This window comes from Pelophylax lessonae, assembly GCF_965119305.1.
Source record: "Pelophylax lessonae genome assembly, chromosome: 4".
Taxonomy (NCBI): domain Eukaryota; kingdom Metazoa; phylum Chordata; class Amphibia; order Anura; family Ranidae; genus Pelophylax; species Pelophylax lessonae.
Genome location: NC_138771.1, coordinates 55,049,793 through 55,076,075, shown reverse-complemented (window position 1 = coordinate 55,076,075; position 26,283 = coordinate 55,049,793). Strand labels below are relative to the sequence as shown.

Genomic DNA, 26,283 nt, shown 5'->3' with positions numbered 1-26,283 from the left:
CACTAGTTCTGGTGACCCTGGTGACACCCTTGGTTTCCCTCAATTTGAAGGGATTTCCTCTCAGTTCCTGTTTTGGCTATTGGACAGGAAGTAAGGCGAAATCTCCCCTATGGGACACAGATGACAAAAAAAAAAAAAAAAACTGGGTTATAACCCTCCCTGACTTTCAAAATGAAAAAGAAATGTCCTTAGTAGTTCTACTTTAATTTGTTGATTTGATTTTGGACTGGGGAGGAAAACAAAGCACATGCTGCCGAAAGTTACATTAACAGCTTCTGTACCGCCCGCTGCACATTTACTGTGGCAGCCTGGCCCTCCTGCGCGAACCGACTTAGCCCTACCCCGGTTGCGTACTTGGTGCTGGGGGGGCGAGTGCACGCCGCTAAAAATCACAGATTGCCGCCATTACAAGTAAAAAAATAAATAAATAAAAATGACATAAATCTTTCCCTTAGTTTGTCGACGCGATAACTTTTGTGCAAAACAATCAAAATACGCTTATTGCAATTTTTTTTACCTAAAATATGTAGCAGAATACGAATTTGCCTAAAAGGATGAAAAAATTAGATTTTTAAATTTTTTTTGTGGGAATTCTATATAGCAGAATGTGAAAAATATTGTTTTTTTTTTCAGAATTGTTGCTTTTTTTTTAGTTTATAGCGCAAAAAATAAAAATCGCAGAGGTGATCGAATACCACCAAAAGAAAGCTCTATTTGTGGGGAAAAAAAGGACATCAATTTTATTTCAGTACAGTGTCGCGCGACCGCGCAATTTTCCGCTAAAGTAACGCAATGCCGAATCGCAATGGTCTGGTCATTAAGGGGGCAAATCCTTCCGGTCCAGAAGTGGTTAAAGTGGTATTAAACCCAAAAACAAAAAAATATTAAATTGCAGCTGAAATTTTCTTTGTAGGTTTTTTTCCTTTATTTTCACCTGGTAATCTGGTCAGTTAGTCTGCTGTTTTTCAACTTCCTTTAACAGACCAAGCTGTCCAGCAAAAGAGCAAAGTGGTAGGAGGAGGGTTCAGACAAACCATTTACCAATGACAGGGGTGCTTACAATGGTCAGCTTTTATTAATATTATACCTTTATCCCCAAAAAAAAAACAAAACAAAAAAAAAATCCCCATTAAACACTGATTATTTTGAATCCTCATGCTGCTAGCATTAATAAATAGATATGAAAATATATCATATTTACTTGTTTTAAACCTCAGTTACCTCCTGGTTTCATGCCTAGGCAAATAATGTCAAATATCCCAGGAGCCTTCAGGACGGGAAGAGAGGACAGAGGGGTTTTCTCAGCTAAGCACATCCTCCTGCATGCATGCTTGAGCTAAGAGAAGATGGATTCCAGGAAGTAAATTCTGCATGAATCATTTGCCTTTACTCAAGATGGCCATAGCCAGAAATGCTAGAAGGTGTTTTTTAAAGTAATTTCTCAACAAAATAAAGCATAGAGACATGAATGGATGGGTAGTTCTCTTTAAATTTCCAAAGTAATTAAATAGTGTTTTTGGTTTGTGGTGCTCAGATGCTGTAAATATCCACTTTAATGTATTAATCATTCCATCTATATCTGCTGGTGCATCTAACACTACCCTCTCCCCAGCAGCTGCTCTCCGAAGATGTCTCTGTTGCTCCTCCATCCAACAGGCCTCCAGGAGACACCCTAAGTCAGGAAATGTGTTACTGGCCGGATCCCCAGGTGAAAAAGCCCACAAAAAAGAAAACTACTGCAACCTCCATAATTAAATAATTAGGAAATTGCAATATATTACATTTTGGTTGTTGGATTTAATACCGCTTTATGTAGATAAAGTTCTGGTCAGAGCAGACCTCAAGACCTTAGTAATGCAAGTCAATGATTCTTACCACTGTGGCTCCATTGCAACATATAAAACTTACCTGTACCTCTTCCTCATTGTGCTGATTCTGTTGAGTGGTAGATGATCCAGAGGAGCGTTACCACATCTACAGGAAAACATAATAAATATTGGAGTTAAATAAATTGAAGGTAGCAATTTTAAAGGAGTTTTAAAGTCAGAAGGTTTTTTTTATCTTAATGCATTCTATGCATTAAGGTAAAACACCTTCTGGGTGTAGCAGCATCCCCAGCACCTCCTAATACTTACCTTAACCCCATCTCTCTCTAACGAGGTCCACAAGTCCCTCGGCCGCTGGAGACTCTCCCTCCTAATTGGCTGTAACACAGCCGCGGTGCCATTGGCTCCCGTAGATGTCAATCAAAGTCAGTTAGCAAATTAGGAGAGAGAGGGGGCGGGCCGAACGGCAACCCCCATGTCTGAATGGTCACACAAAGCTGCAGCTCAGCTCAGGTGCCCCTATAGCAAGCTGCTTGCTGTGGGGGTACTCGATAGGAGGAAGGGGCCGGGAGCAGGAATGAGGGACCCGAGAACAGGAGGATCCAGGCTGCTCTGTGCAAAACAAACTGCACAGAGGAGGTAAGTATAACATGTTTGTTATTTAAAAAATAAAAAATGAAACTTTACAATCACTTTAAGTCTTAAAACATCTTAGATATTGTTTAATTAACATGCAAACATCCATTGTGATTTTACTTTCAGAGAAACCAGCAGGAAGTGTTTTACTGAACTGTATGTTCAGAAAATAATCACAAGTTTAAGCCCCTAGGTGTAGATGTTACGTTGTCATATTACACACACGCCATACCCGCGCAGCATTAGGAGAAAATCTGGGGTTCCTGAAAAGTGTCACCACAGCCATATTCTGCACTGCATGAAATCTGAAAGCGGGAGGATTTCAGATCAGATCAGCCTGGTGGATAAGTGTAAATTACTTTAGTCTCTGTATTCTTGCCATTTTCTGTTGTTTTCTTTCAACAAAACAGGAAAATCCCTGCTAAATAAGCACCCTTTTGTCCCCAGCTGTACCCCCTGGACCTTTACCATAAGGACAGCACATGATACATGACCTTGCATCACACCACTAAAGTCTCATAGGAAACTGCAAGCCGCTACCATTTGCAACTCATCACAAAGGAACAATGTAAGTAGCGCAGACAGGTAATTTAAGAAATACTAAGGTATTTGTCAATGGAAGAAAGCGAAGATGAATGCTTTTAGTCAAGGACACCTTTGTTGGAATTTAGAAATGTTTTAGGGTTTATCCAAACTCATCTATTTTCCAGCAGCAAAACAGATGCATTTTACTGCATGAAAATGCAATTCTTTCCCATGTGGGAATGCTCACATCTATGACCTGCAGATTAGTGTGCTTTAACTCTATCAACCCATTCACAGCTACATGTGCATTACCACATACATTGCAATGTGTGTGTGTTTAGGTGTGAATGGGTGCCAAAGTTAAATGTCTTATAATCTGCGATCTTACATTACTGTTGCACAGGATTTATATAGCGCCAACAGTTTGCGCTTTACAAAATGAAGGCAGACAGTACACTTACAATACAATTCAATACAAGAGGAATCAGGGGGGCCCCGCTCTTTAGAGCTTACAATGTAAAAATCGCATAAAAAGTAAGCTGAAAAGTGAGCAACAATCTGGAACGCAAAGGTGATGTTTTTATTATTATTTATTAGTTTACAAGATTTATATAGCACCAACAGTTTAGCAGCACTTTACAACATGAGGGCAGACATTGCAGTTACAAAACAATTAAATACAGGAAGAATCAGAGGGAACTGCTTGTTAGAGCTTATAATCTAAAAAGAAGGGATGTGCCTTTATTACCGCATACTAAACCCACTGGATCCTAAAACATCACTTTAATTATAAGATAACTGCTTGCACCCGCCACAGTACATTTACTGCAGCAGGGTGGCTCGTACAGGCACAGTAACATATCTGTACCTTGCGGCTTTCTTCAGGGTTCAGGGCGTGCGTGCCCCCGCCCACCGGCTCTGCTGTGATTGGACTAATGATTCATGGCCGAGACCTGCTAATCGCCTGTGTCCAATCACAGCCCAGAGCCTGGCATTGACAATCAACACCAGGCATCTGTACAGAGGGACTGATCTCTTTGTTTCTTCCTGCAAAGCAGGGATAAGAAACAAATCGACATTTAGTAAGAAGCAGCCCACGTTACACACATTACACATTTAACCCCTTGATCACCCGAGATGTTAACCCCTTCCCGGGCCAGTGTCATTGGTACAGTAACAGTGTATGTTATTATCACTGATCACTGTATTAGTGTCAATGGTGATGTCAGTGTCACTTAGTCAGTTCCCACAAAGTGTCAGTTAGTTTCAGATTGCCAGTTGCATTATCACAGTTCCACTATAAGTCACGGTTCACTGCCTTTGCTAGTTTAAAAAAATAAATAAAAAATCCAGTATATATACCATCATTTGTAGATGCTATAACTTTCGCACAAACCAATAAATATACGCCTATTGGGATTTTTATTTACCAAAGACATGTAGCAGAAAACATTTTGCCCTAAATTTATGAAGAAATTTGATTTTCAGATTTTTTAATCTGATATGTTTTATAACAGAAAATATTTTTTTTTTTAATTTTCAGTCTTTTCTCGTTTATACGATAAAAAATAAAAAACCCAGTGGTGATCAAATACTACCAAAAAAAAGCTCTATTTTTGTGAAAAAATAATATAAATTTCATGCGAGTACAGAGTTGTATGATTGTGCAACTACTAGTTAGAGTAGCACAGGGCTGAATAGCAAAAAATGCCCTGGTCATGAAGGGGATAGAATCTTCTGGAGCTGAAATGCTTAAATACAATGTACCCTTCGCAACTCCTAAGCTTAAAAATGAGTGTTACCAACAAAGAGTACAGAAGTGGAATTATAAAGACAGTCCTATCACATTTAGCTTCAGACTGGAACTTCTATTCCCAATTACACTGATATACTGTAAGTCTTAATGAGCCCTGCTCTGTCCAAAATCTTCTGTATAGGCCAAATAAATCAATATCTTTCTGTACTCTTTGAGAAAAAAAACGACAAAAACACTTACGACAGACAAAAACAAAGAATGAGACCCTACAATACAAATGACAAAAGGTTTTTTAGGGAAACAAAACAATCACAGAAACCACACAAAGGGATGGATCCTTTTGTAGTGAGAAAAGACAGGTATTTATTTTGGGACTATCTTTTTGTCCCAGCACGGGGATAAATTTGAAACTATAAAAGATTTTAACTTGTTTGCTAGGAGTTTATTATTTAAAACAAAGAAACTAAGAAGGAAGATGAAACTGAACAAAATCTTACGGCAGCAGAGTTCAGAACAATTTGCGATCTGAACCTGCTTCTACAGGAAAGTGGGTTCAACGACTCTATGGATTTGGTGGACATAGATAGCTTAGAGGAAGATAGTGATAAAGAAAGAAATATCTTCTACTAAAAAGTTTTGTAAAAAATCCCATAGATTTCCACCACTTAGTCAAAATCCCACCTTAGCGCTATTTGTCAAACAAGTAACCAAAGAAACAGAGTCACTACAAACTGATTTCAGGACAGATAATTTGAATCCAAAACAGCGACTAGCTCTTACATCCCTCAAAAATAACATAAAAATAACTATCAAACCGTCTGATGGGGGGGGGGAAACAGGACATTTTCCTTATGGACAATCAAATGTATGTAAATATGTGCCTAAAAGTTCTCAAAAATGACCAATGTTATCGTAAAATCTTGGCAGCTACAATTGATGTGTACAACCAAGAGTATTATAATCTGGTAGATATTGCATTAAAAGAGGCAATCAATTCCCTGGAACTGTCGGAATATATACAGATAAAGCATCCCCACATACCCATATTCTATACACTTCCAAAATTCCGCAAAGACATGGCCAACCCTCCGAGGAAAACGATTGTCTCTGGAAAAGGTTTTTATTTCGGAAGGTGTGAGTCAAGTGATTGACGCACACCTAAGACCACACGTTACAAATTTAGCATCCTATACTAAAGACACTATACACCTTTTGCAGATAATTGACAACATGGAAATTCCGGAGACAGCATATCAAGTCACAGTTGATGTGGAGTCGCTTTACAATTGCATACCACCTGATAAGGGACTTGCTGCAGTTAGACAGGCTTTATGCCAATGCAGCATGCACAAATGGAAATTTAATGAGTTCATCTTACAAATGTTGGAGTATACTTTATATTACAACGTTTTTTCTTTTCAAGGGTCCCATTACCTCCAGATACGTGGCGTAGCGATGGGGACAAGTTGTGCCCCATCCTTCGCCAGCCTTCATCTGGAGGTGTGGGAGCAGACTTTTCTATCTAATGGTGATCTGTCTATGTATACTGGTCACATTACTTTGTGGAAAAGATACATAGATGACATTCTGTTTGTCTGGAATGGACCAGTAAATCTGTTAAAGAAATGTCTTCAAACAATTAATCAAAATTACATGAACCTTTTTTTTTTACCATGACATATGACTGACATCAAGTGAATTTCCTTGATTTTAGCATCTGTAAAGATGAGAGAGGACGATTAAGCAGTAAATTGTTTAGAAAGGAAACAGCAGGAAACACATTTCTTCACACTGAAAGCTTTCACCCAGAGTCGCTAAAAAATCCATTCCCTTTAGTCAGCTTCTGCGAATTAAACGGAATTGTACAACCAATGCGGACTTCCAAAGAGAAGCAGATTAATTTACAAAAAGATTGTTAAGAAGAGGGTACACAAAGCCCAGTTAAAAAAAGAAAAATGTTTTCCTGCAATTCTCCTAGGAGTAATAGCGCTAATTTTCCTGCTGAGTTGAATTTTATGAATTTTTCAATGTTTTCAAAATAATTTATTTTCTAGTTGCTTATGACCCAAGTGTGTTTTGATGCTTGACTGCGCTTTCATGTCGGTAGGGCCTAATCTGCCTGGCAATATGGTAGTGCAGTACAGTGAAGAAAGTATAGATATTAATTGTGCTTTCGTTAATTGTTTTGCTTTGTTGACATAGCGGATGGCCTGGGGGGGGGGGTCTGGAGTTCTGCCATAAGTTTGCACCCTACACAGGAAGGCCCCAGTTTTTCAATTTTTAACTGGGCCTTCTATGTGGCTATGAGAGGGGGACTGCAATATTATTTTCCCCCCCATTTATCCAGGTCTGGAGCCTTGATACTAGCCGCTTTTTATCCTGTGTCGGCAGCTGTCTCCTTATAGCTAGCTGCCATCCGATCCTTGCAATGGGCTCCATTGGAGTGCTCTGTAATCGTGATGTGCGCTTTACACATGTGCAGTATGCAGTGGGGCGGAACGGCGGTGAAGCAAATGCGCGGTGTGCCGCATCGCGCATGCGCAGTGTATATAGGAAGACACTGGGAGATGCAATTCCGTCTGCCTCTCCTGGGGGACACAGTGAGGTGGGAGCTGCAACCCCAGCCAGGATTAGGCTCGATAGAGATTTTAGTGGAGACAGCAACATCATTCTTTTTGTTGTAAGTACACTATTTATTTTTCCCTTTTCTCTCTTCCTATTTGTGGAAGTTAGGAAGGGGATGTTTCTTCGTCTCCTTTCCCCTGCACAGGGTTGTGGATTAGTATTATTCTCCTTTTTTTTCTCTTTTATATGAAGGGCTTATCCATTGGGAGCCAAACTGGGAACTCTCCTCCAACGTTCTGGGATCTTCCACATACACATTATATCATTATATTTTTGTAAGTATACCGGCTATTTAGTTATATAAGAGAACTGAGGGAGTTGTATGTCATCTTCCTCTCTCTTGTATTCCCCCTTTTGTCTATTGTATATTACTGTAGGACACACGTATATGCATATACATATTTGTTTTTTCTATTTCGTTTGAGTACTTCCGAAGAAGTTTTTATTTCTCTCATACGGAAACATATTCTGATGGTGGGGACACCCTAGTAGGGGAAAGGTACCTGATAAGGCTCTTGTGCAACTTGGGGAGGACAAATGCACTCTGCTCATAGGTCGTCTGTGGGTCAATACTGCAATTTAATTCTATGTGAATGTAGGTGTGTATTATATATGATCGTAAATTATTGTACCTACTCAATTGAAGAATTGTAATGTAATAATGGTCATTTATGATTGCAGAGTGGTAAATAATCCCTAATGAAGAAAAAGTTTGAATGTTTTGAAACGCGTTGGAAGTCCCAGCTCAGAGTAGCATCAAATGTACTTGATGTGCAAGTATGATGCAAGTCATCTATGATTAGCTGAAATTAGCACTTTGCATCAATTTCTAGATGTATTATCAATTACGTATTGACTTACCCTTTTCAAGAAGGGAGTTGTGTGTACTTGTTTTCTATTGTCTTATGTGACGGAAACGTCAGTTTTTCTGCTTCCGAATGGGAGCTTTTTTAATATATGTCTTAAATAAATATTGGCATTGGTATTTTTTTAAGCCTGTAGTTTTGTATGTACTTTTCTAAATGTATAGGTTGCTAAATTGCCCCTCAGAGTTCCACCAAAATAGCAGAATCTTTTTGGTAAATAAATCAATGTCTTTCTGTACTCTTTGATAAAATATCAAATCAACAACGTGCTACAAAACCCTATAACCTAAAAAAAAGTGTCCCATAACCCAAACTGATTTGCTATAGCTAGCTTCATCAGGGGTGAAATTAGTGCATTGTGTGAAAAAGTGTTAAAGAAACGCCATGTATAATGAAATATTAAAACACAATTACTAAATAATAAAAAGCGAGCAATATAAATGTTGAATGGAATGATGAATCTGACAGCATCTGGCTGCTATATTTACAAGCTTATTTTAAAAGTAAAAAAAAAAACATTCTATGCCACTATATTCATATTAGGGTTCACTTACATTTGTGCCAGACCTTTGGAGAGTGATCTGCAGTGGATAGATTTTCAGAGGGCATTTGACAGGCGGTGAGGAGGCATTATGTTGTTGTTAAACCCCTAAAAACCCACAGCACCACGCTGCTACAGTGGCAGGGCAATGTGGCCCCCATTCATTTGAATGGGTTGTGCTAAGCGAGTGGTGCTGCTGCCCACCAAACACGACAGCTGGCATAATTTTTGTGATTTAACCTCCCTGGCGGTATGATTATGTCAGGAACAGTGTTGGAAGTAACTGCGTTTAAGTAAACGGCGTTACTTAACGCAGTTACTTTTCAGGGTAACGAGTAATCTATCAGATTACTCATTGTCTCCCTGTAACTCCGCTGCAGCTACTTCCAGCTGCGTTACCGCAATTACATCTACCGCCACTAGATGGCAGTAGATGTAATTGTATTCCCCCTCTCCGAGTCCTCTATGACCGCTGTCCGCGGTCCTGGAGAGAGATGAGGAGGAGACTCATCGAGTGAGTCACGTGACGTCACGCGGCGCCAGCCCAGGACAGGAGTGAATGCTGTCTCACAGGCACGGCAGCAACAGAACAGCGCGCCAGCAGCAAGAGGACAGGGGAGAGCGGGCATAGAGTCCGGCGGCGAGGCGGCGATCCTACCCAGTCAGGCCCATTGCCGCCCACCCACAGTGCCAGTCTGCCAGTGCCAAATAAATGATATACAAGTACAACAACTAGTCTAGTCAACCAGTGGCAGTAAGTTACAGACCGAGACCAGAGACCAGCAGACAGTTTAAAAACGATATAGTCCAGCCCAGGCCAGGAGGAGACTCCACCACCAGTCCACCACCACCACAGGGCAGTAGGGCACTGGTGGGCAGCAGCCAGCAGGAAGACCACCACCAGTCCACCAACGAGTCCAGTCCAACGCACACAGCCAGCCCAGAAGAGGAGAGAGGCACAGAGACAGGCAGGCCTGAGGCCTGCAGGAGGAAGGAGCCAGAGGGACCCGGACAACAGTGTGCCTGCCAGGCCAGAGGCCACACCACCACCAGCAAGCCCAGCAAAGCAGGTAACAAAAAAAAAAAATCACAGACAGTCAGGACTCAGACCCCCACCAGCCACCACCACCCACCAGCCACCCACCACACCACCACCAGTGTGCCACGTCACCACCAGTGTGCCAAGCACCCACGCCACCACCAGCCAGGCAGCCGCCCACCACCAGTGTGCCGCCCAAGTCACCACCAGTGTGCCAAGCGCCCACGCCACCACCAGTGTGCCACGCCACCACCAGCCAGGCAGCTGCCCCCCACCAGTGTGCCACACCCACGTCACCACCAGTGTGCCACGCCCACATCACCACCAGTGTGCCACATCACCACCAGTGTGCTACGCCACCACCAGTGTGCCAAGCGCCCACGCCACCACCAGCCAGGCAGCCACCCACCACCAGTGTGCCGCCCACGTCACCACCAGTGTGCCAAGCGCCCACGCCACCACCAGTGTGCCACGCCACCACCAGCCAGGCAGCCACCCAACACCAGTGTGCCACACCCACATCTCCACCAGAGCGCCCACGCCACTGCTATTAAAGATGTTATAGAACGTAATTGCATTATAGAATATTAAAAAAAAAGTCAGTTATTTTGCTGAGTAACTAATTACTTTTTCTATGTGGTAACTGAGTCAGTAACTCAATTACTTTTTGGGAGAAGTAATTTGTAACTGTAACTAATTACTTTTTTAAACTAAGATGAGCAACACTGGTCAGGAATTACATACCAAAAGCGGTACAATTTTTTTCATGGAAATTTGGCGTTATGTATTATAGGCCTACAATTCTTAGTAATTACTGACTTAAACCTGACCAAAACAAGAGTCTAGTAGACATCCCAGATGTGATAAATTTGAAACACAAACGCATTAATTATAATCGAATCAATAATATAATTTTATTATTTAATATATAATATATATAATAAAATTATATTATTGATTAGATTATAATTCATGCATTATATTATATATATATATATATATGTGTGTGTGTGTATATATATATATATATATACACACACACATATATATGCATATATATATATATATATATATATATATACACACCGGTATATATATATATATATGCATATATATATATATATATATATATACATATATATATATATATATATATATATATATATATATATATATATATATATATATGTATATATAATATAAAATGTGTTGTGTTTGTGTTTTGTGCAACGTTTTTTTTTTTTTTTTTTGAACTTCCCTCCCTAGTTCCGCTCCCATGCAGCATTGCTGCTGCAGGGAACGGAACTAGGAAGTCATCACACCGACGGAGGACGGAGGACGGAGGAGCGGCGAGACTCTCGGCTGGCGGTCACAGCAATGAGAGATCATCGCTGGATCGCCAGGAGAAGGTAAGAGACACCGCTGCGCTCTCTGCACATTCACCCCGAGCGTGGCTCGGGGTTACCGATCCTGCACTAAAAAATCCACCCCGAGTCACGCTCGGGATTACCGCCAGGGGGGTTAAAGCATAGCAGCCATTGCATGTGTATAGCCCTGTAGTGCTGCCTTTGCAGCTTAGGGGAAGAGGTATAAATGCAGTTCCTTTGCATGTTTTGACAGCACCCCAGCTGAAAGTGTAAACTAAACCTTAACGTGATTGCAAAGTCTCGTTTTTTCTTTTTTTAAATAACAAACATGTTATACTTACCTGCCCTGTGAAGTGGTTGTGCACAGAGCAGCCTGGATCCTTCTATTCTTGGGTCCCTCTTTGTGCTCCTGGCCCCTCCCTCTTGCTGAGTACCCCCACACCAAGCAGCTTGCTATGGGGGCACCCGAGCTGAGCTGCAGCTGTGTTCATTCAGACAAGGAGCTGCTGTTCGGCCCCGCCCCCCTCTCTCCCCTGATTGGCTAACTGACTTTGATTGACAAATGGATAAAAGATAGGGTGTTGGCGCTGCCTATTTAAAAAAACAGTAAAAATGTACAAACTGTAAATGTAATAAAGTGACAGTGACAAATAATTTAGCGTAAATATTGCATGCTAAAACATAACTCAATACAAATGAGTGCTAAAATAAAAATGCTTAGCAGATAAAAGTGCTTATCAAATAAAGTGTTGTAGTGCACGTGCAAAGAAATCCCAACTATATCATATAGTATATGGAAAGTGCTGTAAAGAGCTAATATACAAAGAATAGGTATACAAATACCAAAGAAATATAATAAAATAAAAACACAATCAGAATAGTGTTAGTGTACAAATAGAATATACTAAAAGGAAACACAATCCAAATGGTGCTGGTGTGCAACCAATATGTGAATAGTCCCAATATGGAATTTTTATATAGTCCAGTGACTGAGTATATTGTGCAGGAAAAAAAATATATTTTTTATATATGGGTGGTAGGTGACAATCACTGTATACAAAAGGGTGACCCCGTGCCGTGTGGTAGGGTGCTGCGTGGTCCTTTCTGGTGAACAAAGCTCGCTTACCAGAAGCACCCACCCCACACAGGGGTATAAGGCGGATGTATAAGGATCAAGGGTCTCGGTGTCTCCCCTCCTCCTGGGTCGATGGGTCCCTGAAGTGGTCCCTGGGGTTCTAGCTGGAGGTATCCCTGGGGTATTAGTGGATCCTACTATTCTCCTACAGGCTGGGGATGGTCCGAGAGGTCCGCCAGATATAGCTCATAGCCGTATACCAAGGGATGATAGATAGACAAGGCACATAGCGTAATACTGTCTAGGAGGTTTATTCAATGTAAAACAGAAAGGTACTCACAATCAGAAAAAAGTAAACAGGCACAGGTACGAGTGTGGAGCGCGGTGTGGTCCAAGCCTCGTTCTCTGTGTGCAGGAACCGGAAGTGACGCGACACGCCGTACGCGTTTCGTAATCAATACGTCCTCAGCAGCGTCGGTACACTTCCGCCATGGTCCCTTATAACTACATGCGGTAGCTAGGCAACAGATTAAACACAGGTCGGTGAACCCTGGAAGGAACCCGGAAGGAAGCTCCAGGGCATCGGCTACAGTAATATGGCGATCAAGGAAGGCTATGGCAAAATAAACTTTTTTCGTATCGCCAATCGGTTATGTGTGCTGGCCAAATATATGTAATATATACCGAACCTGGGTAGTTTGTTTTGTTATATTATTCCACTGCTAATCGCATGTAGGTAGTCTGGGAAGTGACATACATCGTAAATACTAGACAAAATATATATCTAAAACATATTAACCCTATGTAAACTCTAATCAAACAATAAAAGGTGTGTATAAAAAAGTCTATATAAAAAAGAGTGAATGTTTATTATAAAAAGAAGTGGATAATTTTATATAAAAAAGGAGAAAATTTAGAAGGCCATCTAGTGGTATATAATGAGAATACACGTGATGTAAAAGGCTAGAGAGGGAAGTAGCCATTATTTGGAAATTGGTGGAAAAAATGGACAAAGGTAATAGTATTTGAATCGTCAAGGACAAGGTATTTATAAATTGGAGTGCAGTGAAAGTGGTGAATAATTTATTTAAATTATGGCATCTCAGATTTGTAATATATGTGTATTTCTGGTAACAAGATATTATGAAGGGAACTAGTAACATAGGATGATTCTATAACAGTGGGTGAGGTGGGCATTAAATTATTAATATAAATAATTATTAATGAATAATAAAAAAATAAAATAAAAAAGGGGGGATATATGGCATGGTGACTATAAAATTGTTTGCTGAAAGATGTTCGATTATTATATATATGTAAAAATATTGAAATTAATATAAAAATATTGAAATTATTATAAAAAAGGGGAGAGGGGGTGGACCGACTAATGGAACCGACTAATAAAACCAATTGATAGAGCTCGGAGTGTTTTGAAGATTAAAAATTAGAGATAAAACAATTAAGATCGATGTCTAAGTTAAGGCCTTTGGGCTGTAGTGTATTGAGTCTATATATCCAGAAAGTTTCGTTTTTGGAGATTTTAATCTTCTTGTTTTCTCCTCGCCAATGTGCAGCTATGGTATCGATCCCATAGAAGATAAGTCCACTTGGATTTTTATTATGTTTTTCTGCGAAATGTCTGGATAGACTATGTTTTGGGAAGCCTTTTCGTATATTCTTGATGTGCTCTCTGATCCTGACGAATAAAGGTCTTGTTGTCCTGCCCACGTATTGCAGCCGGCACGGGCACTCAACAACATAGGTTACATGATCTGTGCGACAAGTGATTAGTTTATTAATGTGAAATTCTTCTCCACTGGCTCTGGATTTAAATTTGAGTGTTTTCCTTGGTTGTCGTCTATTCGTTTTACATGGTAAACATCTATTGCATCTCACAAAACCTTTAAGGTCTTTGAATAATTTTACTGTCTGTGGAGGGTCAATTACATTGTGTACTAGTTGGTTCCGAAGTGAGGGTGCCCTTCTATAAATGAATGTAGGTTTATTCGGTAGTAATTTTGATAGAGTTCTGTCTGACTTGAGTATTGGCCAGTATTTTTTAATGATACGTTCTGTGTCTCTAAAATTCTTGTGGAACCCCGTGATAAAAGCTGTATCTCTCTTATTGTTGTGTGTGTGGTTCTTTTGTGACAATAAATCTTCTCTATTCATTCTTCCAACTGTTTCTCTGGTTTTGAGTAGGGTTTCCTTGTTGTATCCTTTCTCTTCGAATCTTTGTAGTAGTATTGAGGATTGTGTCATGTAATCTTCATAGTTGTCGCAATTGCGTCTCATACGGATAAATTGACCCTTAGGGATGTTTCCTTTCCAATTCGGATGGTGACAACTAGTATTAGGTATGTAACCATTTCTGTCAGTGCTTTTAAAAAAAGTTCTGCTCTTTAACATCTGTTGGTCTTTAAAAATTTGTAAATCGAGAAAGTTAATTTGTTCTTGGCTCCAGTTGCCCGTAAATTTTATCCCGTAGGGGTTATTATTAAGAGTGGAGAAGAATTCTCGCAAAGTGTCTTCAGTGCCATTCCAAATTATTACGATATCATCAATGTATCGTCTGTAAAAGGCTAATTCAGGAAATTGTTGGTTATATACGGCATTCTCTTCAAGCATGTCCATTAAAAGGTTGGCGACACTCGGTGCATACTTAGCACCCATAGCTACTCCTTTCGTCTGCAGGTAGTACTCACGATTATACCAGAAGAAATTGTGGGACATTGCCAAATCAAGGCCTTCCATGATATAATCTATCTGGATCTGTTTTAAATTACTCTGTTCATGTAATGCCTTTCTTACTGCAGTCAGTCCGTCAGGTTGGTTGATGCTTGTATATAACGAGTTCGCATCTATGGTGGCTAAAAGGCAATTTTCTGGAATAGGTATGGATTTAAGGGTCTTGATCAATTCTGAGCTATCTTTTAAATACGATTTCCCCTTTTTAACGACAGGTTGGAGATAACTGTCCAAATACTCACCAAGTCGAGATAGTAGTGAGTCCACCCCGCTCACAATGGGTCTACCGGGGGGTTTTTGGGGATCCTTATGTATCTTAGGTAAATAGTATACCACTGGTATTTTACTAGATTGTGGCAATAGATATTGTGCCTCTTTTTTATTCAATATGCCAATTTCTTTCCCTTTCTTGATGTAATCTTTCAGTTTCTTTTTGTATGATTTAGTGGGGTTGCCTTTTAGTTTTTTGTAAGTGTCTGGAACCTGTAAAAGATTTCGCATTTCAGCTTCATAGTCGGTTTTCTTTAATATAACCAGGCCTCCACCCTTGTCTGCAGGTCTAATAACTATGTTTTTCTTTTTTTCAAGCTGTTTGATGGTATGTTGGATATAATTAAACTTTTTCTTATTGGTTTGAATATTTCGTAGGTCTGTCTCTACCATCTTCTTGAATGCTCCAATACATTCACTACCAGGTACTTTGGGGTTAAAAAGCGAATTATTTCTTAGACCTGTGTGTTTAAAATTAGAATCATCTGGGATTGTTGTGGAGCCTTTTAAGTTAAAATGTTTCTTAATTTTAATTTTTCTTAAAAATCTATGTAAGTCAATAAAAACCTCAAAAGGGTCCACCTCTTTATTAGGTGCAAATTTTAGACCGAGATCTAAAATAAAAAGTTCATCTGGGGTAAAAACAATGTCCATGAGATTAAAAATACCTTGTCCTAAAATTCGCGTCTTCTTTTTCTTCTTGCCTCCCCTCTTTCCTCGTGTACGTCTCCTTCTTCCCAATGTGTGTTCTGGTATTGTGGTCTCATGTATCCTCCTTGTTGTTGACCTCTCCAGGGTCGTCCTTGAAAGCCTCCCCCTCCTCTGGGTGGGGCAGGTCTCCGATTCCGGGGATGGTAGGTGTTCCAATTGTTGTGTGGGTGGGGGCCCCTCCAATTGGGTCTTCCTTGAGGTTGATGCCAGCCTTGAGTTTGTTGAGGCCCGTACGATGGTGGTCTTTGCCGGGGGCCTCCCTGAAGGAGACCACAATACCAGAACACACATTGGGAAGAAGGAGACGTACACGAGGAAAGAGGGGAGGCAAGAAGAAAAAGAAGACGCGAATTTTAGGACAAGGTATTTTTAATCTCACGGACATTGTTTTTACCCCAGATGAACTTTTTATTTTAGATCTCGGTCTAAAATTTGCACCTAATAAAGAGGTGGACCCTTTTGAGGTTTTTATTGACTTACATAGATTTTTAAGAAAAATTAAAATTAAGAAACATTTTAACTTAAAAGGCTCCACAACAATCCCAGATGATTCTAATTTTAAACACACAGGTCTAAGAAATAATTCGCTTTTTAACCCCAAAGTACCTGGTAGTGAATGTATTGGAGCATTCAAGAAGATGGTAGAGACAGACCTACGAAATATTCAAACCAATAAGAAAAAGTTTAATTATATCCAACATACCATCAAACAGCTTGAAAAAAAGAAAAACATAGTTATTAGACCTGCAGACAAGGGTGGAGGCCTGGTTATATTAAAGAAAACCGACTATGAAGCTGAAATGCGAAATCTTTTACAGGTTCCAGACACTTACAAAAAACTAAAAGGCAACCCCACTAAATCATACAAAAAGAAACTGAAAGATTACATCAAGAAAGGGAAAGAAATTGGCATATTGAATAAAAAAGAGGCACAATATCTATTGCCACAATCTAGTAAAATACCAGTGGTATACTATTTACCTAAGATACATAAGGATCCCCAAAAACCCCCCGGTAGACCCATTGTGAGCGGGGTGGACTCACTACTATCTCGACTTGGTGAGTATTTGGACAGTTATCTCCAACCTGTCGTTAAAAAGGGGAAATCGTATTTAAAAGATAGCTCAGAATTGATCAAGACCCTTAAATCCATACCTATTCCAGAAAATTGCCTTTTAGCCACCATAGATGCGAACTCGTTATATACAAGCATCAACCAACCTGACGGACTGACTGCAGTAAGAAAGGCATTACATGAACAGAGTAATTTAAAACAGATCCAGATAGATTATATCATGGAAGGCCTTGATTTGGCAATGTCCCACAATTTCTTCTGGTATAATCGTGAGTACTACCTGCAGACGAAAGGAGTAGCTATGGGTGCTAAGTATGCACCGAGTGTCGCCAACCTTTTAATGGACATGCTTGAAGAGAATGCCGTATATAACCAACAATTTCCTGAATTAGCCTTTTACAGACGATACATTGATGATATCGTAATAATTTGGAATGGCACTGAAGACACTTTGCGAGAATTCTTCTCCACTCTTAATAATAACCCCTACGGGATAAAATTTACGGGCAACTGGAGCCAAGAACAAATTAACTTTCTCGATTTACAAATTTTTAAAGACCAACAGATGTTAAAGAGCAGAACTTTTTTTAAAAGCACTGACAGAAATGGTTACATACCTAATACTAGTTGTCACCATCCGAATTGGAAAGGAAACATCCCTAAGGGTCAATTTATCCGTATGAGACGCAATTGCGACAACTATGAAGATTACATGACACAATCCTCAATACTACTACAAAGATTCGAAGAGAAAGGATACAACAAGGAAACCCTACTCAAAACCAGAGAAACAGTTGGAAGAATGAATAGAGAAGATTTATTGTCACAAAAGAACCACACACACAACAATAAGAGAGATACAGCTTTTATCACGGGGTTCCACAAGAATTTTAGAGACACAGAACGTATCATTAAAAAATACTGGCCAATACTCAAGTCAGACAGAACTCTATCAAAATTACTACCGAATAAACCTACATTCATTTATAGAAGGGCACCCTCACTTCGGAACCAACTAGTACACAATGTAATTGACCCTCCACAGACAGTAAAATTATTCAAAGACCTTAAAGGTTTTGTGAGATGCAATAGATGTTTACCATGTAAAACGAATAGACGACAACCAAGGAAAACACTCAAATTTAAATCCAGAGCCAGTGGAGAAGAATTTCACATTAATAAACTAATCACTTGTCGCACAGATCATGTAACCTATGTTGTTGAGTGCCCGTGCCGGCTGCAATACGTGGGCAGGACAACAAGACCTTTATTCGTCAGGATCAGAGAGCACATCAAGAATATACGAAAAGGCTTCCCAAAACATAGTCTATCCAGACATTTCGCAGAAAAACATAATAAAAATCCAAGTGGACTTATCTTCTATGGGATCGATACCATAGCTGCACATTGGCGAGGAGAAAACAAGAAGATTAAAATCTCCAAAAACGAAACTTTCTGGATATATAGACTCAATACACTACAGCCCAAAGGCCTTAACTTAGACATCGATCTTAATTGTTTTATCTCTAATTTTTAATCTTCAAAACACTCCGAGCTCTATCAATTGGTTTTATTAGTCGGTTCCATTAGTCGGTCCACCCCCTCTCCCCTTTTTTATAATAATTTCAATATTTTTATATTAATTTCAATATTTTTACATATATATAATAATCGAACATCTTTCAGCAAACAATTTTATAGTCACCATGCCATATATCCCCCCTTTTTTATTTTATTTTTTTATTATTCATTAATAATTATTTATATTAATAATTTAATGCCCACCTCACCCACTGTTATAGAATCATCCTATGTTACTAGTTCCCTTCATAATATCTTGTTACCAGAAATACACATATATTACAAATCTGAGATGCCATAATTTAAATAAATTATTCACCACTTTCACTGCACTCCAATTTATAAATACCTTGTCCTTGACGATTCAAATACTATTACCTTTGTCCATTTTTTCCACCAATTTCCAAATAATGGCTACTTCCCTCTCTAGCCTTTTACATCACGTGTATTCTCATTATATACCACTAGATGGCCTTCTAAATTTTCTCCTTTTTTATATAAAATTATCCACTTCTTTTTATAATAAACATTCACTCTTTTTTATATAGACTTTTTTATACACACCTTTTATTGTTTGATTAGAGTTTACATAGGGTTAATATGTTTTAGATATATATTTTGTCTAGTATTTACGATGTATGTCACTTCCCAGACTACCTACATGCGATTAGCAGTGGAATAATATAACAAAACAAACTACCCAGGTTCGGTATATATTACATATATTTGGCCAGCACACATAACCGATTGGCGATACGAAAAAAGTTTATTTTGCCATAGCCTTCCTTGATCGCCATATTACTGTAGCCGATGCCCTGGAGCTTCCTTCCGGGTTCCTTCCAGGGTTCACCGACCTGTGTTTAATCTGTTGCCTAGCTACCGCATGTAGTTATAAGGGACCATGGCGGAAGTGTACCGACGCTGCTGAGGACGTATTGATTACGAAACGCGTACGGCGTGTCGCGTCACTTCCGGTTCCTGCACACAGAGAACGAGGCTTGGACCACACCGCGCTCCACACTCGTACCTGTGCCTGTTTACTTTTTTCTGATTGTGAGTACCTTTCTGTTTTACATTGAATAAACCTCCTAGACAGTATTACGCTATGTGCCTTGTCTATCTATCATCCCTTGGTATACGGCTATGAGCTATATCTGGCGGACCTCTCGGACCATCCCCAGCCTGTAGGAGAATAGTAGGATCCACTAATACCCCAGGGATACCTCCAGCTAGAACCCCAGGGACCACTTCAGGGACCCATCGACCCAGGAGGAGGGGAGACACCGAGACCCTTGATCCTTATACATCCGCCTTATACCCCTGTGTGGGGTGGGTGCTTCTGGTAAGCGAGCTTTGTTCACCAGAAAGGACCACGCAGCACCCTACCACACGGCACGGGGTCACCCTTTTGTATACAGTGATTGTCACCTACCACCCATATATAAAAAATATATTTTTTTTCCTGCACAATATACTCAGTCACTGGACTATATAAAAATTCCATATTGGGACTATTCACATATTGGTTGCACACCAGCACTATTTGGATTGTGTTGGGACTATTCACAGATTGGTTGCACACCAGCACCATTTGGATTGTGTTTCCTTTTAGTATATTCTATTTGTACACTAACACTATTCTGATTGTGTTTTTATTTTATTATATTTCTTTGGTATTTGTATACCTATTCTTTGTATATTAGCTCTTTACAGCACTTTCCATATACTATATGATATAGTTGGGATTTCTTTGCACGTGCACTACAACACTTTATTTGATAAGCACTTTTATCTGCTAAGCATTTTTATTTTAGCACTCATTTGTATTGAGTTATGTTTTAGCATGCAATATTTACGCTAAATTATTTGTCACTGTCACTTTATTACATTTACAGTTTGTACATTTTTACTGTTTTTTTAAATAGGCAGCGCCAACACCCTATCTTTTATCCATTTTACATTTAGTCCCCGGACTAATATTCAGGGAGGCTGCAGCCTATACTTATACACATTATCTATATACTATATTTACCCCACACACCTGTCACTGGGACATATTTTCTTTACAGAATTTCTGGGCATATCCCACTAGAGTCCTTTTGCGCGGAGTTTTATATATCTCTTGACTTTGATTGACAGTGACAGGAGCCAATGGCACCACTGCTATGTCTAAGCCAATCAGGAAAGAGAGTCCCGGATGGCCAAGGGACTTGTGTACATCGCTGGACAGAGATGGGGCTCAGGTAAGTATTAGGGGGCTGCTGCACACAGAAGGCTTTTTGTCTTAATGCATAGAATGCATTAAGATAAAAAAACCTTCTGCCTTTACAACTCCTTTAATCTATATCTGATACAACAGGTAATAAATAGAATTCAGTCTTTTAAACAATTCAAAACACAGCAGCAATACTTCAACAGAAACTGAATATTTATAGATATGTATTTTTTTTAATAGATGAATACGATTGCCTATGAATAGTCTATATGATACTGATGAGAGATCAACAGAAAATATTCAGACTGGCTTATAGCCTTTACACGTGTCTGTTCAGTGCTAATATTTCATACTAAAACAAAAAAAATGTTTCATGCTAAGGCCAGTAAGATCATTTTTTAGGTAGATGCCAAGATTATTAATTAGTATGAGCAATGTTTGAAATTCCAGAGGGTCCGGCTGTTCACGGCAATGAAACAAGAACATTCAAAGCCGTCCCTAGAAGCCCTCTATCATTACTCCCAGCTCACAGTCATACAAGGCCCTTTAGCTCAACACTTAGCTATCATTCTTCCTGTATATTAAAATGAATTGCTAGATTTCAACAGAAAAGAGAGAGGAAATTATTCTGATTACAACTTTCAGCAAATAAATACACTGATGGCTATGATACTCTCAGTGAAAGGTTTTTTAAAGGCACTGTAGCGCAAATTTATTTTCTACTATAAATATAATACACACATACAACAAAAAATCCTGCTTATCTATATGTTTCTGTAGAAGCAAAGGTTGAAAGAAGAACTCTGGTGTAATGCCCCATACACACGTGCAGATTATCTGCAGACTTTTGTCTGCAGACTTACCAAAACCATATAATATGAGGTCAAACCTAAACACTTTCAATTTGTATGCAATCCGGCAGGCCCTTGCACTACATAGAAAAGGTAAGTCTGCAGACAAAAGTCTGCAGATAATCTGCACGTGTGTATGGGGCATAACTGAAAATCCAGATATAGTTTTAAAATTAAGGACTGCTACAACTATAATTAATAATAAAGTGGTTCTAAAGGTTTAAAGTTTTTTCTACCTAAATGCATTCCTCTGGGTGCAGCCCCCCATCTCGTTTCAGTGATATGCATGAAAGCAGCAGCTCTCCTGGGTCTCTCTTTCCTCATTGGCTCAAACAGTAGTGGGAGGCACTGACTCCTGCTGCTGTCAATCACAGCAAGTGAGCCAATGAGGAGAGATCGGGGGAGAGCCGAGCCACTCTCTGTGTGTGAATGGACACACAGAGCGTGGCTCGGGAGCGAGGTGCCCCCATAGCAAGAGGCTTGCTATTGCAGGCACTCTGCAGAGAGGAGGAGCCAGGACAGCGGGTGGAGGACCCAAAAAGAAGAGAATCAGGATTGCTCTGAGCAAAACCATTGTACGGAGCAGGTAAGTATAACAAGTTTGTGATTTTTTTTTCCCTTTAGAATCACTTTAAATACAACAGGGGTATTAAAGTGGAGTTCAACCCTAAAATTACACTTCTGTCCATCTTCTTGGTCCGGGTCACCTTAAAAAGAAATGGATAATCGCATTTTTTATTTTTTTTTATTTTTACTTACCTTGGATTAGAAGAAAATATACTTACCTTACTTCCTCTTCCACCCCTCGGCGGCCACGGCCCGTCGTCACTTCCTGGCTTGCAATGATTCCTGGGAGCTGAACGCCATCGCTCCCAGGAATCAATGCGCCTGCACCGGCCCCAACGTCAATTCCGGTGCGGGCGTGTCATTCCCTGCTAATGCCCAGAAGCTGTGGAGGGATGACACGCAGGCACCGGAAGTGACGGCAGGGCCAGCGCAGTGCATCGTGGGACCGAAGAGGACGCAGAAGAGGATCACGCTGGCTTCAAGCTGCCCACACCTGAGATGGCAGCGCTGGACAATACATTTTCAAGGTAAGTATTTCTTCTTGCAGGTAAGTGCAACCCGGGACAGTTCAGAGGCTATCCATTGTGGAATGCACTAGCCCTGACTGTAACGGGGGTATTTTTATGTCTTTTTTTTTTTTTAGGTGGAACTCCGCTTTAACACCAATCGAAATATACAAATGGAGCCGATGCTGCTCCTAATTAACAAAAGGTCACAAGCCAATTTTCCATCTTTTATAAAAGAATGCACATACATCAGGATAATATTATTACCTCAGCCGGCAAATGAATGAACGGCGGGATCCCATACACATTCGCATTGAGGATTGTTGCCCTTCTTTCTTCACTGTACCGGTTTTCAAGTCCAAAATCCGTCCTAAGCAAAAAAATAAAAATAGAATGATTCATTTTCCCTCTCGGTTTCCTATTAGATTAACATTTTCATCAAGTTGTCTTTTAAAGGATGCTCATATTTCTGTTAATAGGTTACTGCAGGAGAACTTTTCTAGACATATGACGTATATAGCGTCTAAAGTGTTTTCTAACATTCCGTCTGCTCCCTTGCAATAATTCATTTTAATGGTGACTTTAAACCTTTAATGTCAGCACACAAACAGGTGTGATGCTGTCTCCCACCTGTCATGTTGATAAAATAACATTTCCAACTGCCTGCTCGCTCACCTTATGGTGGTTAGGAAAATGCCATTTTCCTGGCCCACCCTTTCCTATTTGTCTGATGATGGAATGTATGCTAACAGCGACAGAAAAATAACGCCTTCTTCTGGCACAGTATACACAGTCCGTACAGACATACATAAACAAGGAAGTCACATAAGGTCCCTTTCACACATACGGACCATTCAGTTCATCAGTTCAGTCACGTCAAAATGTATCAGTTTTTCATCCGTTTTTCATCAATTTTTCATCCGTTTTTCATCCGTTTTTGCATTGGTTGTGGATGTAAAAAAACGGATGAAAAACGGATGAAAAATTGATGAAAAAAGGATGAAAAACTGATACCCTTTGTCCGTTTACATTCGTTTTTCATCCGATCCGTTTTTTTTAACAGAAGAAAAATAGAGCTTTTATCCATTAAAAAAAACGGATATTGACGGAAGCGGATGAAAACGGATGATCGTCCGTTGTCATCCGTTTTTCCATAGGAATGCATTGATGTCCGTTTTTCATCCATCAACGGATGGATGAAAAACGGACAAACGGTCCGTATGTGTGAAAGGGGCCTTAGGATATGGTAAATAATAAATATTACATATTGAAATTTGCATTGTTGATTTTGGCCAGGAGGTAGAGGTTTAGGTTCCTTTTCATTTGTCTCCTTTTCTCATCTCTTAAAAAAAAGGCTCCTGTTTACACAGCTCATAAACTCAAGCTGAGCTTGACACAAACACACACACTTTCTAAATTCTACCAGTGCCATTCCACTGTTCAGTGAGAATGTGTTTCCTGACCACTGAAGCATTCTCACTGGAGAAGAAAGTTTTGGTTGGCAGGGTTTAGCAAAGTCAAACCCCAGCTTAGCAGGAGAGTAGAAGAAGTTTTTCTGGGTTATAAAGTTGATAGCAAACATTTTGTTGAATCTGCACTGGTGGTGTCCGCCAGCGAATCCGCCTGCTCAGCAGTGGATCTCTCCGCTGTTTCCCACTGGTGGATAACAGGTCCGTGTCCGCTCTGCTGATTCAGAGTGAACACAGCCACAGCCCGCTGTACTCTATGGGCTGTCTGGTGGAAATGGACCGCCAGCATAGACTTGTTATACTTTGAACTGGCTATACTGCTTTGCTGAATAAAAGTGCAGGACACACCTGCTTGGGCTGTTCCTAGATGCCCCTTTGTCATCCATGGTTTACCGCTGCCATCAATGTGTCCCTTATACCGGTTATTGCATAATACACAATGCTGGCTAATATGCACAATAAAATGCAGCCACATCCTGTGTAAAGCTTCCTTCCCCAAAAATGCTTGTTCTCTGTATAGAAGCAGTGATCTCTTTGCAGAAGTCTGACACACCTAGAGATGTAAAATTTCTGGAAATGTTGAAGCCATGGGAAAAAAAAATTTTCTTCCCCAGTTTTGGAAAAATATAGTAAAAATTAAAAAAATAATTCAGTGTGGAGTAGTTTTACAAACTGAAAGTCATTTGGTTACACTGGGAAGATTAAATGCAGTGTATATAAATGTATTATGCTTGAAATAAAAGTACTGCTAATTCAGTAAACGAATTTTGCTTTCTAAAATGTTATTTTTTATTACAAGTTGAAAAACAAGGACTGTATATGATAAGAATATTTCACCTATACATGAGAACAGGTGACCACTCCTCTTTCCCTCATAATACTTTAAAAATATCCTGACAATCTGAATTTTCAGTTATTGACAATGCTGATCCAGAAGCATATATTGTGAGCCTGATAAATGTTCTCCTGATTTTCAGGCGTCATTTTATTTATAAATGAAGGGATTGTGTATTTTTGGGAGGCTGTGGTTTGTGACACTTCCATACTTGAAGATGCTGCTGGTGAGGAAACACTTTATGATGATCCTGAAGCAGCAAAAAGAGTGTTTCTGGAATGAGAACTCTTGAGGGAAAAGTTACTCGTACTTCCATTATGGTCCTCATCATTTCATTCCATAAAGTATTTCTAATTTTCCTTAGAGCACCTCTGGCATGCAAGGATGTGTTTTGTCATCCTTGTAGCATTTGGAAAATAATATTTCTTTTGACAATATTTGCAAATCACAGCTTTGCTCTCAGCAGAAATTGCACTGTGAAAATGTTTCCAAACTCTAGATGTTGATCTCATAAGTTTACTCAGAGGAGAAAAAAAAGAAACCATTTTACTGACCAGACTAAAGGGAAACATTATGCTGGGATGGTGGAGAATATTAATAAGAATAATTTAAATGTTATAAAGATGAACTAATTTGTCATACAAATTTACCCTGTTGCCTGTCAATTAAGGCCTGAGGGGACAGAAACTATCATCTACTCTATACCAACAATCACCCAACTGTAGGATGTACAAGATGGAGACCACAAAACTTTCCCCTGCAGTGCCCCCTAGTGGCAGAGATGCGTGTTTCTCTTGTTTGAGAACTGCATTGAGAAGTACAGTGTTACTGTATTCCAGGATTTGCTTGCCTTCAGCTGAGAGAACTTGCAATAATTTAAAACTTTGCATAAAGTCTCATAAATCTTTCATTAAGGTCTTTATGTTCTATAGTTGTATATACCATGTCAAAGATTTATTACCTATCATTGTAAAAGAATATATTCCACAATTGTTTTTTTTTAGAAAAAACGGGAAAAAAACATTTTTTCAAAAATTGTTCTGGGCCTTCCCATCTTTAGACATGCCCCCTGCTGAGGCAGAGCTGGAGCTTGTCAATCAGCGGGTATCATAGTGCTGATTGGTAGCATAAACTTTGCGGATTACAGTGTTATAGGTCTGACTCAGTAGGGGGCGCGTTGGACCACTGCAATGAGATCA

The 26,283-nt window shown here is 39.7% G+C and overlaps 1 protein-coding gene across 2 annotated transcripts in view; it reads right to left on the bottom strand.

Annotated features, from left to right (window-relative positions):
* ARNT2 (aryl hydrocarbon receptor nuclear translocator 2) overlaps positions 1-26,283 on the bottom strand; it is a 228,672-nt gene that overhangs the window by 91,968 nt on the left and 110,421 nt on the right. For both annotated transcript variants that reach the window (XM_082253227.1, XM_082253228.1), the window contains 2 exons: positions 23,048-23,150; positions 1,909-1,974 (listed from right to left, as the gene is read on the bottom strand). In XM_082253227.1, the coding sequence (XP_082109353.1) occupies positions 1,909-1,974; positions 23,048-23,150 (169 nt within the window). The remainder of the gene's footprint in view (positions 1-1,908; positions 1,975-23,047; positions 23,151-26,283) is intronic.